This window comes from Silene latifolia, chromosome 7 (genome assembly GCF_048544455.1).
Source record: "Silene latifolia isolate original U9 population chromosome 7, ASM4854445v1, whole genome shotgun sequence".
In the NCBI taxonomy this organism is placed as follows: domain Eukaryota; kingdom Viridiplantae; phylum Streptophyta; class Magnoliopsida; order Caryophyllales; family Caryophyllaceae; genus Silene; species Silene latifolia.
This window is the reverse complement of record NC_133532.1, coordinates 8,532,878-8,548,888: the sequence shown is the minus strand read 5'-3', so window position 1 is coordinate 8,548,888 and position 16,011 is coordinate 8,532,878. Positions and strand designations below refer to the sequence as shown.

The window sequence follows — 16,011 nt, the reverse complement described above, 5'->3', positions numbered from 1 at the left end:
AACTAACAGTACAAAATACGAGACGACTTTAAATGATTACCTAATGAATGAAGTAATTTACGTTAACCAAACGATTACAAATCCAAACATGTCACCTTCTTAATTGTTGTATTTGTGTTGGTTGGCTGAACCCTACTTTTCACTGACGTGCAGCTTACTGCGTCAAAACCAACCCAATACTACTCTCTTGTTAATTATTCTTCCATCATTGTCTCCTAGTCAAACAGTCTCGTACAAATTGTAAATAAGACCGTCTTAAGGTAAAACGGTACTTTTATTGATTATTAAACACTCATTTATGTGATAACTGATAAATGAGTGTTTAACCAACAAAAGAACCGTCTCATACTGTAAGACGGTCTTAGAGAGGGTTGCAAGGAGAAATTGGAGAACATAATTAGCTAAAAGTGTCCAAAAGCACCACCAAAAAAAGGGCTTTGAATCCTAGTCCCGAGGTCCGACACTTCACTTAGTTGCCGTGTCACGTGTCCGACACCTATCGGGTCGAGATCGACACGACACTTCGACACTTCATTTTAGACCAAAACATTGAAAAATTCGCACAAAATAGCCGTATCTGACACTTGACACATGACACTTGACACAGCACCCGTGTCAGAGAGTCGGGGTAACACAGGTGCCAACAAATTTGCTGTGACGCTAGGCAAACAATAATATGATTAGCTATGCTCGAGGAGCAGGAATCCCAATCCCATTAGCCCCGCTAATGGTGGTGACATGACGGGTTTTCAACCTCAAAACGCTCCTTGGTTAAGCAACTAAGGTTGCGCCTTGATCTATGTTACTCAGACTCGTCTACCCGTATCCGACAAAATACGTATCGGAGTATCGGATACAGCTAATTTGTGCGAAAATTTCAATATTGTGATCTAAAATGAAGTATCAAAGTATCGTATCGTATCTGACAAAATACGTATCGGATACGGAATATGGCATCTAAGTGAAGTATCGGAGTAACATAGGCCTTGATCCAATAAAACTCAAACCGGAATAAACCAGCACGAAACAATGGAAACATCCCAGACAGGCTGTCGGCTGTTCGACAGGGCTAGCAACTAGTCAACCACGGAGTACTACTTACAACCACCGTGTACCAAAAACGCTTAGAAATCTAAAATAAGATAACATCAACCCTTAGATTCTGTTTCCTCAGGTATAATCGGTCTCCATCATACTTTATATTCAATCGCAACAACTTGGTATAATTATTCATTAACCTAATCGCAACAGACAAAACATGGCTAAAGTGTATTAATACCGCTAACATCAACAAACATCATGCTGATAGACTAAATTATTCTGAATAGGACCTATGAAGACGATAAAGAAAGGAACATTAGACTTTCAAATCGTTATTATTGGACGACTAGTATAAAACCTGTTCAAACAAATATATTTATATTACTAGACAAGAATATCGAACCAACAAGAAGAAAAAAGCGGTCAAAAGAAAGATGCTTTCACAAAGAAATGGAGCAAAACAGAGCGACATTGGAGCCCTGAGTTATCCTGCTCACACTGAGCTCATTAAAAGGTCATATAAAAAATGATACAGATTCTCTCAAGGTATATAATTTGAATTCTACACGAAGCTCGATAGGCGATAGCTCCTTTGCTCACTCGAATATTCACGGAACCTTGACATGATATGGTACAACTTTACCCTTACAACTTATGTACAGAAAGAACCTCCAACAGCGAGAGGCGTCAAAATATTTATTTATTTTGCGTGTTTAAGGCAAACAAGGGAGATCGGGAGCAGCATACCGGGAATGTTGTTCAGTCGACTCTGTCGTTGTTGTGCTCCACTGTATTGAGCGAGGCAGCCATGAGACACAAGGAATCCCGGGGATTCAAAACAGTAAAACCGTCCTTTACGAGGAAGAAAAGTCCATACCTGACAGAATTAGCCAAAACCATTAAACTCACAAATAACAAATAAAAGATTCTAAACTTGTAGTAGTAGTTAACATAGAGAGTCCTTTAGACTAAAATGGTTGAATGAAGGAAGGAATCATTTATTGAAGACTTCCAAGATACCACAAATGTGGAAACTCACACGGAGTACATCAAGTGACCTATAAGCACTTAGATCAATTAGCATGCGAATCTAGCTAAACTAGAGATGTTGAGCTAATGAGCTTCATTTGCGGGTAAGCGTTGAACCCTTGTAGTCCTATCCAACTCAAATCCGGACAAACCCAAATGGTGCAAACGAAAAAAAATGTTAACATAGCAAACATCGTTCCTCTTTATAGTTTATACCCACTTTACAATTATTCGAACTAGCATCATCTAAGCCTTTTTAGCAGTACTTCTAACCTAGAATTGCTAGATGACAGTAAGCAAGCTGTACATCACAATCGAACACTCAATAAAGGCGAACCCAAAGTTGCTTCTACAGTAGTAGAGGAATATTGAAGAATACTAACACCATCTGTATGTTCAGTAGCTCTATGTCTACAAGTTTACTCAGCACAACTAAGCCGGTAAAGAAACATCTGATCATTCAAACAATTTCACAAAAAAAGCCTATCGATCAACTAGAAAGTCTGCAAGTATGTGCGTAATACAAGAGTAAGCATCGGCCAAACCATTCACTTGAAATGATAACGTAAAAGCAGCAAACAGAGGATCTACACAACTACTGCAGCATTGAGCACACTTGAGAACTGAAAAGAACGCATTTGGCAAAAAAAAAAAAAGTTGCTAAATACGACATAAGAAATCTTCAATCTGAAAAAAAAATCCCAATTGTATCTACTACATTGTTTCAATTTCAGCTCACTGGTGAAAATCCCAATTCTATCCATCATTTCTCATTCAAAATCGTCTACTCAACCGTCTCTCTAACCGAGATCACCCATTTATATAATCCAACACTGATCAATCCCAACTAGCTACAACTTACCACTCAAAACCATCAAGTACGTCATCATTCTAACTCATACAAACCCCACTACACCAACATAAAACTTCAACAACAATGCCGCCCCTATAACTAATCAAATGCACCAAATCAATGAGAGTGTGGGTTTTTATAAATAATAGGATCGTTTCGCTCAGTAAGACATTCTTATACAGTTATACACACACTATTGATTGCAAGCATATAACTTTGACAGCAATGCCACCCACCTCTATCACTAATCAAATCCTTGAATCAAAACAACGAAAAAAAATCACAAAATCAACTAAAAACCATAACAAATAACCACATCAAATGGTCAAAAACACGAAACCTAACTCTAACAACAATGCCACCCCTATGGCCAATCAAATCCATGAATCAAACCGCGAAAGAAAAACCTTCACCAATCAATGACAACCTATAACAAATAACCACATTAAATGGTCAAAAACACGAAACCTAACTCAAACAACAATGCCAACCCTATCGCCAATCAAATCCATGAATCAAACCGCGGAAGAAAAACCTTCACCAATCAATGACAAATCATAACAAATAATCAAGTTAAATAGTCAAAAACTCGAAACCTATCTCTAACAACAATGCCACCACCCATATGACTAACCAAATCAAATCCACGAATCAAAACCCGAAATAAAATCACCAAATCAAGTAAAAACCATAACAAATAACCAAATCAAACAATCAAAAACCCAAAATTTCGACTCACCGGACATAAAAACCCGATCATTCAGTCCTTAAACAGCACGGAATCAGCCAAATCCAACAAGGGTTCAAGACAATCAGGCGAAAACTTCCTAGCAAATAAATAATCATGACTAAAATTACTCTCCCTAAGCGTATAAATAAGCTCCGCCGACACCTCAGGCGGCCGATACAAATGCGGATGCCCATCAACCGTATCCGTCCAATTAACCCGGGTCACCGTATACCTAGTACACCCATCCGGATCCTCCATATCCAAAAACGTCGGAAAATAATGTTCTTCCGGATAACAAGACTGTATTTTCAAACATGGTAGTTTAAATTTCCGCCATAATTTCCTCTCTTTCAACACCATTAACGCGTGTTTCTTATTCAATATAAAAAACTGCGACCCGACCCGGAATTTATCGTATGGTACTTCCGGCATCATCACATTCTCCCCTCGCGACACGTATCGCGAGGGAAGCGTGCTCTCATTGGACAATATCTCTATAAAACTCTTGAAATTCCGTCGTTTATTATTGTTCCAAAAAGGGATCACGGATTTCGAGGTTCCTAAATCAAACACGGTATTATACACGTAATTAAACGAGTGGATCGGAACACATGATTGCGAAATCAACGCGAAGAAGGCATTCAATGGATCATCAAGGATCGCTTCCGCGATGAGTCTGCGACTCGCGGAGATTAGCGTAGCGGAGGATCGTTCAGTGTGATGAGAGTTAATAAACCGGTTCGCGAACACGCCACCCGGGTCGGGCACGAGAGTATCCGGGTCGGCATGGATGTAGATAGAGTAAAAGTCAGACGACGTCGTATTGAAGAAGAGTGACCATAATGGGGAGAAGTGTAACGGAGTGTTGGTAAGGAAAAGGAAGGCGATTTTTAAGGTGGGGTTATGGTGGGTCCCAAGACGGGAGAAGGTGGAAGATGAGGTGGAAGGTGAGGTGGCACGACGGAAGAGAGAGAAGTCGGAGAGTTCGGTAGGGGTAGGGATAGGGAGTTGCTGAGGTGGAGGAGAGAGGAAGTGAGGTGGGAAGAGAGAGAAGAGGAGTGGTAAGGTTAGGATTAGGAGGAGAGTAATTGGGAGGAAGAGATAGTATCGGATCATTGTTAATTAAAATTAGGGGGTTTCTAAAATTAGGGATTTGGATTTGGAGTTGGGAAGAAGGGACATTTGGGGAAATGTTGGCCGAGGGATTTTTGGGGATGAAGATTATGAAGGAAGGGAAGGGAGGGAAAAAGGAGAGAAGAAATAAGTTTGGTGATTGATTGATTGAATTTGGGGAGAGAGTGGTGTGGGTGTGTGGGTATGTCAGAGAGAGAGAGAGAGAGACGAGAGTGTCAGTGAATTAAAGTCGAGACTTTGAGTTATGGAGTTTGGGGGGGAATTGGGGGGATTGGGCCTACAGGGTTTGGGTTATGAGTTTTAAGGTCCAATTGTTAAACGTCGGCCATGAATAATCATGAAGGAGGATTAGAGGGGAGCTGGTCCTAGAGGTGACAATCGGGTCATCAACGGGTTGCAAGTCGGGTCAGGTCAGATGGTCAGCATAACCCGACCCGGCTTGCAACCATGTCATCAATAGGGAGCTAGTCCTAGAGGTGGCAATCGTGTCATCAACAGAGCTAGTCCTAGAGATGGTAATTTTTTGTTTAACCATGGGTAGATGTATTAATTGTAGTTTTAAGTGAAAATAATTAAGATAAATGTCAATTTGGTTTTATTTAAATCATTATTATGCTAGTTCGTTATCGAGTCATCTATCGGGTTGAGAAAATATCGGGTCACGGGCCGAGTCAGGTCGTGTTGGATAAAATAAGTATGTTATCGGTTATCGGGTTAGTTCGGATTGGATCGGGTCGGGTCGGTTTCGATTCGCCCAATTTCCTGGTTGTATTGGGTCGGGTCAGGCTGTTCGGCTCAGGTCAGCTTTTGCCAGCTCTCCGAGCTACCATTCGTCATTGACGTAATTACTCATATTTAGACATGTTAAATGTCGGGTCGGGTATGGGTTGGGTCAAATTCGGATAAGGTGATTTCGAGTCTGCAGACTTCAGGTCGGGTCGAGTTCGGGTAATTTTCACGTCAACTATTATCAAGTTATTTATAGATAATAATCCTTTCGAAACACTAACAATTTGGGTCGGGTCGGTCATTCGTATCGGGTCAATTTTGCCAAGTCTACTCATATTGTCAATAAAATTACGGTGTTGCTCTTTCACATACGCCTTTTACTCTTTCACATACGTAATTTACAATGTTACCCTTCTCATTTCTTTCTTCCTTTATCCGTTCAATTTTTTTTCTCCATTTCATAATCCCCCTTCACCATTAAATCATCACCACCCATCTCCCTTAACCACCACACACCTCCATTAACCAACACCTCGCCGGAAACCCATCACTCCGGCCGACCCCACGCTTGCCGGACCTTTGCCAGCAAGCCCCTGCGACCGCCGACACTCCCCAACAAAAAAAAAAAAAAAAAAAATAATGATTTAAGAGAGAAAAAAAAACGAACGATGAAGAACAACAGTAACCTCTCCCCGCACTCCCCCTCCCCGTGCAACTGACCCGACACCGACAACAAGAGTAAAGAACACCCTACCCCATGCGACTCCGACCACCGACCACCTGAGCCGACAACCCTCATTCACACCCACCCTCCCCCACACTCCCCTTTCCCCCACACTACCTTTCTCCGCTCCGATCGTCGTCCTGCCATACCCCTGCTCCGACAACCGTCGTCCACCATGCCTCTGCCCTGAACACCATAGTCCATCAAACAAACCACCATGCCTTCCGCTATCAACATAATTGAAGAACTTGAAAAAAATAATTTTAAGACAAAAATAATTAATAAACAATAAACAAGTTTTTAATAATTGCTAAAGAAATTAGTATTACTTCATTAATTGAAGAATTTGAAGAATTGTAATCCATTGTTCAAGTTTTAGAAGAATTAGGTTTTAATTTTAGGGAAAATGGTATATAAAAAACCTAATTTGTTTAGATTTAGGAAAAGGGTAGAGGATGGAAACTTTATGAAAATAAGTATGTGAAAGAGTAAAAGGCGTATGTGAAAGAGCAATACCCTAAAATTATTGTCATCTCTTAAAATATCTGTGTTAAAAGTAAGTGTTACTCCCTCCAACCCAAATCAAAGGTAACATGGAAAAAAATGGTCCATGCTTGGTTTAAGATCTTGTTTTAGTTGAGCGACCAAGATTTTAATACAAACTTTGAAGAACAAATGTAACATACTAAAAAAAAAATAGATAAAAGAAACAATAATCTTCCTTGTGACGGATAAACATAGCGATGTTAAGAAATAAGGATTATTTGTGAAAATTTTATAACGAGCTAGGATTCAAATTAGAAAAGTAAAAATATGAGTGAAATTATCAAAGTTATAATATACTAGTGTAATGCATTAAGGTAGCAAAGAAAAAGTTAACTAAAAATGTCATATTTTATTATTAAGTCTTTTGTAAAACGATTTTTATAATAAAACATTGTTAAAAGATTTTACAATATCAAGAGTGACGATTGTCCCTATTTAGCCGTCTCTCGTTCAAGTATTCTACCTCTTGATATGAAGGTCGTAATGCCATACGTACGTGAATTGAATTCACAAAAGCATTGGAGAAAGAAGGCATGCTCCACGTCGCTAAGACTCTTAATACAAATTTATTAAACGTTTTCTAGAGACTTTAAGTAGTTGTCATGACTTATGAGATTGGTTCTTGATTGTGAGTTCCAGAATACAAACACAAGGAAAATTTCAATTATCAAACGTAACACCATCTATTCAGATTATTGCTGTCAAAAAAAAAAAAAAAAAAATCTATTCAGATTATGATGAGGTAAGAATTATAGTTTAGCAGTTGATTTCCTTGGGACGGCCATAGCCATTCAAGTATAAAACGAGTTAAATACTACTCAATATCTCATATAGATAGATGAGACAATAATTTGTCATCTTCTAAGCATCCTGCTTTTTGTCTTATTCATCTGTTTGATCCGTTTTATTATTCAGGACGGATATATCCGTCCCAAACAAGAATTTGGGTATAATATTAGTCATTGGGTTGCATATTGGTGTCTTTTATTTTGCGCAAATTCTCCCTTGTGGCGGGTACTATTCCGTCACAAACACTGTTCACATTTGCGACGGGCCAAATGTGACCAGTTTTTGAGAAAATGTGATTATTTTTTTATAGGTGACATTTTATGAACAATATTGAGTTGTTACATTTAATCAAAAAGTGATCACATTTGTCCGTCGCAAATTGTGACCGTCACAAGGGAGAATTGCTGTTTTGTTTGACCTAAATGAAATGCATAACTTTACAGAAGAAAATTTGCATGAATTGGTCAAAGTTGGATGGCAGGGTAAATGGTAAATTCCAATTTCTGATCGTACATCAGGAAAGGCCACAGTAGAATGGGAACAATGTTTCTGAGCTCAAAAATACTTATTTAAGACGGAACACATCCATTTTACTATTAAAAACGGGTCAAATAAATACCATTTGACAATGGAGTGAGCTGTGTTTGCCCACATTACATGCATAGACCAAACCATGAATCGTCTAACTTTGACTCCATATGTACACCTTTTAACAGGAGCGATTTTCATCAGTTGCGTAAGACGGGTGAATTTATAGGAATTCCATCAGATCTCGTGGCGCCTTTAACTGCCCTTCGTGTGCCAGCAGGGTTTAGCTACGGTCTTGGTTGGTTGATATCCTGACAACAATTTTTTTATGGCAATGAGTTAAGTATCATCAGACAGTTCAAATCGAGTATGTAGCCATGTAGGGCTGTCATTCAAAGAAAGGGAAAATTCATGAGAAAAAAGACATGATAGTTGTTACTTGTAAATGCAGTGGCGGAGCCAGGATTTTAGTTTAGGAGGGCGAAAAATTTTGGGGGAGGCGGATGATTAATAATATAAGGTACCCTCGAAAAAAATTCGAAAAATTAACTAAAAACCTCGAAAATCTCAACCGCCAGCAGGGGTGATGGCCCCGCTAGCCCCCCTCTAGCTCCACCACTGTGTAAATGACATGTTCAGTACCAAACCAAACTGAAGACCCAATGCAAACGTAACAAACTCCAAAATGTCAGAAATTAGTCAAATAAAGATTATGCCTTCTCGAGTCAAGCCAGTCACCGTGCTGAAAAAGAGTGGCTAACTTGGATCACATGGTTTACAGACTATTATATACGGACTTACGGAGTTATGCCTGGGGTTTTACCCATATTGCACTTACGGTAGCGCTCTGCGGGTTCCCACTGTTATCCTAAATGCTAAGCTGCCAAGGAAAGAGGAATATTACTGATGGTAGAGAGAGAGAAGACCAACATACCATTACTAGGCAAAGGTAGACGTTTTTCGAGATTTTGTATTCTGTATAGTTGCTCTTTCTTTAGGCTTGCTGTGGAACCTTACATCGACGGGCGGTTTTGAGTTGACTTCTTCAATGGACTCGTTGCAAATTTGTTTGAACTTTGTCTTGGTTGATGCTTTGTTCGGTGCATCTTCGGTGCTGGCTGATTTGTTAAGCGTAGATCCATCGGAACTAGATGAGACCAAGTTTTTTGTAGATGAATTTGAGGGAAAAGACTTCTTAGTAAACGTTGGTTGTCGATTAGTCTCAACCATTTCTTCATCTACTCCCATATCAAGAAACTCTAATCCATCCTTCAGATTAATATCAAGAAACCGATTTTCCCAGGGACGTACAACCATCCATCTGTCTAACCATTTCCAACCCCAGCTGTTTTTATCAAGCTCAAAGTCAGAGGAAGCAGTCAGCTGTCTTGATCCTGCTTGCCACTAAAACAGATGTGGATGTCAGACTAAATCCCATTTATTATGAAGCTACAGAGGATAAAATTACGAAAATATGCGTAGAGACACGGAAAGAGCTGTCTCAATGTGGCTGCATTTCTAAAATGGCGTCATGAATTTTTGGCATTTAATTCCAACCATCTCGCCATTTGCAGGAGCCCTAAAGGCACCGAGTTAATATTGTCGTACTAGTAACATAACATCAACTCATGACTTTGAGTACCTCAATGCTTACATAAATGATTGTGCTTACAAAAACATAATGTGATAATCATCACGGCAACGTAGAGAAATAGCCATGTCAGCTTGGTTATTAAAAAAACACAATGGGAGCAACTAATATTACTAAAATTTCCAGTTTCTGCATTTAAAGTAATGATTTACGAAGGACCATTAACTTGTTGAGATAATGAACCTGCAATTCAGCCATTAAAATTATACGAGTCTCAGATTAGCACCATGTCTTGTAATGTGAGAATACAGAAGATGCTCTTTGTTAACTAATGACACAAGTTATCTTTTGTGCAATCCACCAAAGGCAATAGAGAGGCAATCGGAATACAGCAATTTGTTAAAATTGAGAGCCAATCAGACGGTCCGACACTCAGACAGACATACCTGATGAGCCAGCGCATAGGCCATAGCTCGTTCACGCTTAGCAGCAGCTTCCTGCCTCTTGAGCAGTTTAGTTTTTATTTGTTCTACAGAACCAGCACTATCACACCATCCTTCCTGGGAGAAGAAAAACAATAAAGAGCAAACTTTGACAATCTAATCTACCGCGTAAATCAGAGACATTTCCTATGCGACTAGTCGACTACACTAAGTTATTTTTACTTGGGATTTCGTAAATATTCTGAAGAAACCTGCCCTGGAGAGCGCATATGACTTCAGGAAAGGTCTCATTTTTCAATGAAATCAACGCCAGCTAGATATCTAGCAGGAAGTATATAAAACACAAAAGGCTACATCTCGTTAAATTACATGTGCAAGATCATGGCTAGTCGAGCATGGAAATAATAACTGTAAACCAAAACAAATTTATAAGTTCAGGAGATCTAATGTCGAGATGGTTCTAGAAAATATTAGCAGTGAGGAAGAAAAAAAAAACCAGAGTAAAGGCCACCACTAGTTTAAGAACTCAGTCACTCACCTCTATTTCTCTAACATGTGCGTCATGGAGAAGTTGCTGCCGAGCTTTCTGTTGTTCTGTTTGACTTTCCCATGCCAACCGCACACTTCTTGCTCGGACCCGAGCTTGGAGTCTCACTAAAGCTTGAATGCATCGAAGTGTTATTGCAGCCTGTTTCCTCACAGAATGCCCTCTGAAAAGTGCTTGTAGTCTTACCAAACCTTTCAGTGCTCTTAAAGCTCGCCTCGCCTGTTCGAAGAAACAATGAACAATGAGCCCTCAATATGCGTTGGAGATTATGCATCGAACAATGAATTCCAGAACATACTGTACGTCAATTGGATTTTTGGCAGCAGTCACTCTTGAGAAATCAAACAGATACAATAGAGGCTAAAATTTACTATCAGTTGTTTGGCCTCAGAAAGTGCAAGCCTCTTGCAACTGAAGGTCAAAAACTAGAAAAGTACAATCAATCTCTTCCATAGATAGGTCAAAAGTTACTGTCATAAAAATCAATTACAGAGCTAATAAAGTCACCGCCTGCTCTTAATACGTCATTTAAGAAAACAGAAACGCATTATAACCTTGTGTATGCGGCCCATACACAAGGTTATAAAGCGTTTCTGTTTTCTTAAATGATGTATTAAGAGCGTTTGTGATGTACCAGAAGCCCTCGGAAAATGGTTTGAATATATGTAGCGGCCCATTCTTCTCTCATTCTTTGATGGTCTTCAGCATCACATTGTACTTCAACAGGCGTAGATGGAGAGGCAGCTATATCAGAAACCAGCCTAACATCGGCATCTTCAGCGAACTCGCTAATATTGCTATGTTTTTTAAAAGAGGAGTCATTTATTGATATAAAATGATTTTTGCGCTGATGTGCCCCACTGACAGCTGTTGTTATCTGCAAAATCAGTGACCAGGGCTCAGCTGATGGAACAGAGAAAATCAAACTGCACGGACTAAAAAAGCAGATGCATGTAAAAGAAAATGGAGACACATCCCATCATAGTTTGCTCTCAACCATACTACAAGAGACAATCCTTTTGAAGTAGAAACTGAGGTACAATTTTTGTCAATCCCTTCAGGAGTATGATAGGGAATTGTACAACTGTTCTTCCAAGAATATGATGATACTTTCAATACAGTAAATCGCTCAATCAGGTAGGATTAACAATTTCAGCAGACTCTCTAGGAAACGGGATCTCGGAATGAAAGTAGAGTCATCCAGACATATCTAACTAGTCGGGAGTTAATAATTAGTCCCACTGCAATTCCTGTTTTTAAGTAAATAAGCTATGTCGTATTTATAAACACAGTCAAAGACGAAAATACGAAATTGAAGAAGGCTGAGAAATCAGAAAAATTAACTTGATCACCAATGAGTCAGTCAATCACAGTTGCCAACTTGCCACAGCAAGGAAACACTTTTCTTTTACTCATCATCACATTGATGTTTAACAAAATTAACTGCATCTGAAGCGAAAGTCATACAAAAGAGGTTTCCTTGAAAACTAACAATGGAAAAAGAAGGTGTTACTTGAAAACTCTCCTAAAGCACAACAAAGTAAGGCAAATATTTCACTGCAGTGGGAAGCAACAGAAGGAAGTAAGAGAGAGGACTGACATTTTCATCTTTCTCCGAGGATGGTGATTTATCCTTTTTCTGTAAACCAACAAAAGCTTTTATCCATCTCTTGGACACACCCATGTCACAGGTTGATAATAATTTTGCCTCGCTTCACCTGCAAAGCTAAAAAAAAAAAAAAAAAAAAAAAAAAAAAAAAAAAAAAAAAAAAGAGGATGATGAGAACATATGACTGACTTCATTAAGTAAGAACTCCCAAACATTCAGATTATCAGTAAACTTGATGCCTTCCCGGAAACAAACCAGTACAAGAGAAAAAAAAAAAAGGGGGGGGGGGGGGGGGGGTGATAAATAAGAAACTATATATTCCATTGGATGCCATTTGCCAAGGAAATGCACACATGAAAATTAAAATGACTTAAACTTACATACTCCGTATAAGATTGCGCTGAGCCGTTGAAAGCTACCTCAAGTCAAAAATTCAAAGCCAAGATATGATAGCTAACCCGAGAATGTTGTAATCTCAACTCACAGCAAGTCTATAGGCAGATATTTACCATATTCTCCAACAGATTTCAACGTGTGAACTAAATTACTAATCACCATTGAATGAAACCACTCAACTACTAATTCTCATCATTTTCCAAGCAATAAGGGTGTGTTTGGATTGAGAGAATTAGAGGGAAAGGGAGGTGTTTAATTTCCTTTGTTTGGTTACAATATATGGAATGAAGGAAATGGGAGGGGAATGAGAGGATTTAGTTTCCCTCCTTTAGACCAAACTAAAATCTTTCCATCATTGGCAAGATTTGGAAGGAAAACATTTTTTTTACTCTCATTTCATCAACATCCTCCATCCACTCTACCATCTCCCTCTCTTCCTCCCCTTCCATTCACCCTCTCATCATTTTTGTTATCCAAACAACCATAATTTATTTTCCCTCCCCTCCCCTCCCCTACCTTTCCTTCCCCTCACTCCCCCTCCTCTCCCTTTCCCTCCTAAAATGGTATCCAAACACACCCTAAGTGTTGCATCCTTGTATGAGTCACAAAAGACACTGATTTCACTGAATAATTTTCATTTACACAACCAATCAGTGTTGTGTGCTTCAAGCCCTCAAATGGTCACCTAATCATACACAGATTTCGACATCCCTACAAAAAAAAAATTAAGTGTCCAATCTATAATCAAATTACGCTAACCAACTGTTACTGTTACGATACAAGGGGTGAACTTACGACCTATTGTCTAGGGTACCTCATCTTAACCACTAGGCTAATACATCCTCGATGATCAACTATCTTACTTAAGAAAACACACAAAAATAAAGTATTCCCTTCGACCTTCGTTCCGGTCATCTCTTTATGTTTGCTTTTGGCACAAAGACTAAAGACGAAAAAAGGTGACCATTGAAGAACACAACCCTGATTAATGAACTTACTTTCCTTTTCTTTGGGTGTGTTTGATAGCGAAAACGGAGGGAAAGGGAGGGGAGGGGGAAGGAGGGAAGAGAAAGGGAGGTAAGGGGAGGGAAGGGCAAATGGGGAGTGGTGTTTGGATACAATTTCCTTCCAAAAATCTTGCCTATTGTGGAGAGATTTTGATTTGCCTTAGAGGAGGGAAAATGGATCCCTCCAAATCTCTTCCCCTCCATTTCCCTCCACCCTTATTTGCTATCCAAACAAGGGATTTTAAATCTCCTACTCTCCCTCCCTTTCTTTTCCCTCCAAATCACTCAATCCAAACACACCCTAGTGTCAACTATCAAGTGAGCCACGAGTGCAACACAAATGGATGGGGGTATTCGAATCAACGACCTAGTCGTACCTACATCTTAACCACTAAGCTAACACGGAAAAATACAAACAAAAAAGTAATCAAAACATAACATCTCTGAAATATCACACTAAGGGTGTGTTTGGAATGACTGATTTGGAGAGAAAAGAAAGGGAGGGAGAGTAAGGGATTTAAAATCCCTTATTTAGATAGTAAATGAGGGTGGAGGGAATTGGAGGGGGAGAGATTTGGAGGAATCCAATTTCCCTCCTCCAAGGCTAATCAAAATCTCTTCACAATGGGCAAGATTTGGAGGGAAATTGTATCCAAACAACCACAATTCATTCCCTCTCCCCTTCCCTTCTCTCCCTTTCCCTTCCCTCCTTCCCCCTCCCCTCCCTTTCCCTCCACATTTACTATCCAAACACACCCTAAATATGACAGAGCTCTCCATCAAAAGATCATACAAAAAAATCAAATGGATCAACTCAAGTAAATAAACAAACATTAATCGAGTAAATGCAAAACAATTACTCACCCCGTCTCAATTATTCATTTACCTTTGATTAAAATACCGTTCACCAATAAATAAAAGGAAACAAATGATTGGGACGGAGAAAGCGATAAGTTTAACAAAAAGCACTAACCAGAAAATGCAATTAGTCAACACACGTCGTTAAATTTCTCCAACAAATTCGGACATTTTTTCTATCATTATAAACGAAGAAGATAATTTAGAAATTCAATTCTTCTTTGGCATCGGTAACAATGAACAACAGCGGAGAGAAGAGAGTGACGAGACTGTGTGTGTGTGTGTACTGTGTAGTAGCGTGTGCTCGGTGCAACGTGACGCGACATCGTTTTAATGGAGGATGAAGAATGATCGGTCACTTTCTACTTAACCAAGTCAACTGAGAGAAATCACGTGATTCTACGAATTTTTGGACCCAGATTTTCACAAATTTGTGTTTGGGACTCGAGTTCGATTAAAACGGTTTTAAGTAAAATAAACCGATAGATTTTATGAGAAAAAGAATTACGCATCTGAGGTAGTATTTCGGACCTTGTAGTTTTTGAGCATATACACATTTTTTCTGAGCATATTACCATTTATAAATAAAGTTTTTGAGTAATATTATATTTTTTTTGGTGTAATGTTTTAGTAAAAGTGCTCAAAAACTTTATACTAAAGCAGAACTCAAAAACATTAAAATAAAACTCAGAAAAATAAACAATAAGAGTACTACCTCAGATGTATAGTCTATGAACTGAGATTTTATGTTCAGTGAAAATATGTCGATGGATTTAGATGGAAATAAATAACATGTATCGCAAATTCTTATTTTAGACGAGTTATTTATCGTCTCAAATAAGACGGATTAAATGTAATCATTTTATGATAAAATATTACCATTTTATGATAAAATGTTACCATTATTTTCGGGGCAAAAACTAATAACTTTAGTTATAACATCATATATTATATTAAAGCTGAAACCGTTTGCCACGTGTCATTCACTGATAGATTTCGCCACATGTCATAACAACATAAGAAGGACCAGACGTTTAGTTGCTAATGCAATTTAAAGGAATCTGTAATCTATAATTTAAATATTTAAAAATTAAAATATAACTAAACGCAAGATTTAAGCCTCCACTCATGGAAACTTTAGGATTATCCTACTTAAAATTGAAAGGAGCACCCAATTTACCGAGATTCATCCAAATATTTAAAATCTTGCGTGTAAAAAAATTTTCATACCAAGGTAATTACCATGTTTGGCAATATTTAACAGAATTAGCCACCTCAATATCTCAATATTCCGTATATCCACCAGATTTCAAATCATCACCTTATGATTTCGTTTTGATTTTATCACTCTTTCAAATTTATTTATTAATTTATATTTATAATAATTTATAATGCTGCTAGAATTTGAACTTTTTAAAGTTTCCATTTATTTGGTGTAGAGTGAAATATATTTGATC

The 16,011-nt window shown here is 38.5% G+C and overlaps 2 protein-coding genes across 3 annotated transcripts; both read right to left on the bottom strand.

The window, feature by feature from the left end:
- Positions 1-1,457: 1,457 nt before the first annotated feature.
- Positions 1,458-5,001, bottom strand: LOC141591614 (glycosyltransferase BC10-like). The gene is made up of 2 exons (XM_074412001.1): positions 3,663-5,001; positions 1,458-1,918 (listed from the first exon to the last, which is right to left on the bottom strand). Exon 1 carries the CDS (start codon positions 4,767-4,769, stop codon positions 3,684-3,686), a length of 1,086 nt encoding a protein of 361 aa, XP_074268102.1. The 5' UTR covers positions 4,770-5,001; the 3' UTR covers positions 1,458-1,918; positions 3,663-3,683.
- A 3,044-nt stretch (positions 5,002-8,045) lies between these two features.
- On the bottom strand, positions 8,046-14,979 carry LOC141591613 (protein IQ-DOMAIN 5-like). Of its 2 annotated transcripts, none has more exons than XM_074411999.1 (7): positions 14,670-14,979; positions 12,285-12,410; positions 11,319-11,561; positions 10,676-10,903; positions 10,141-10,254; positions 9,038-9,507; positions 8,046-8,414 (listed from the first exon to the last, which is right to left on the bottom strand). In XM_074411999.1, exons 2-6 carry the CDS (start codon positions 12,366-12,368, stop codon positions 9,043-9,045), a joined length of 1,134 nt encoding a protein of 377 aa, XP_074268100.1. In that variant the 5' UTR covers positions 12,369-12,410; positions 14,670-14,979; the 3' UTR covers positions 8,046-8,414; positions 9,038-9,042. The 2 variants fall into 2 exon arrangements, with proteins under 2 accessions (XP_074268100.1, XP_074268101.1); XM_074412000.1 differs by having other exon boundaries at positions 12,285-12,402; positions 14,670-14,856.
- Between the last annotated feature and the right edge of the window lie 1,032 nt (positions 14,980-16,011).

Coding starts and splice junctions, on each gene's coding strand:
- LOC141591614 (XM_074412001.1), bottom strand. CDS start 4,769: ATGATCCGATACTATCTCTTCCTCCCAATTACTCTCCTCCTAATCCTA.
- LOC141591613 (XM_074411999.1), bottom strand. CDS start 12,368: ATGGGTGTGTCCAAGAGATGGATAAAAGCTTTTGTTGGTTTACAGAAA. Junction 10,904..11,318: donor CCATTTTCCGAGGGCTTCTG/GTACATCACAAA, acceptor TTCTTCGAACAG/GCGAGGCGAGCTTTAAGAGC. Junction 9,508..10,140: donor CCTATGCGCTGGCTCATCAG/GTATGTCTGTCT, acceptor CATCTGTTTTAG/TGGCAAGCAGGATCAAGACA.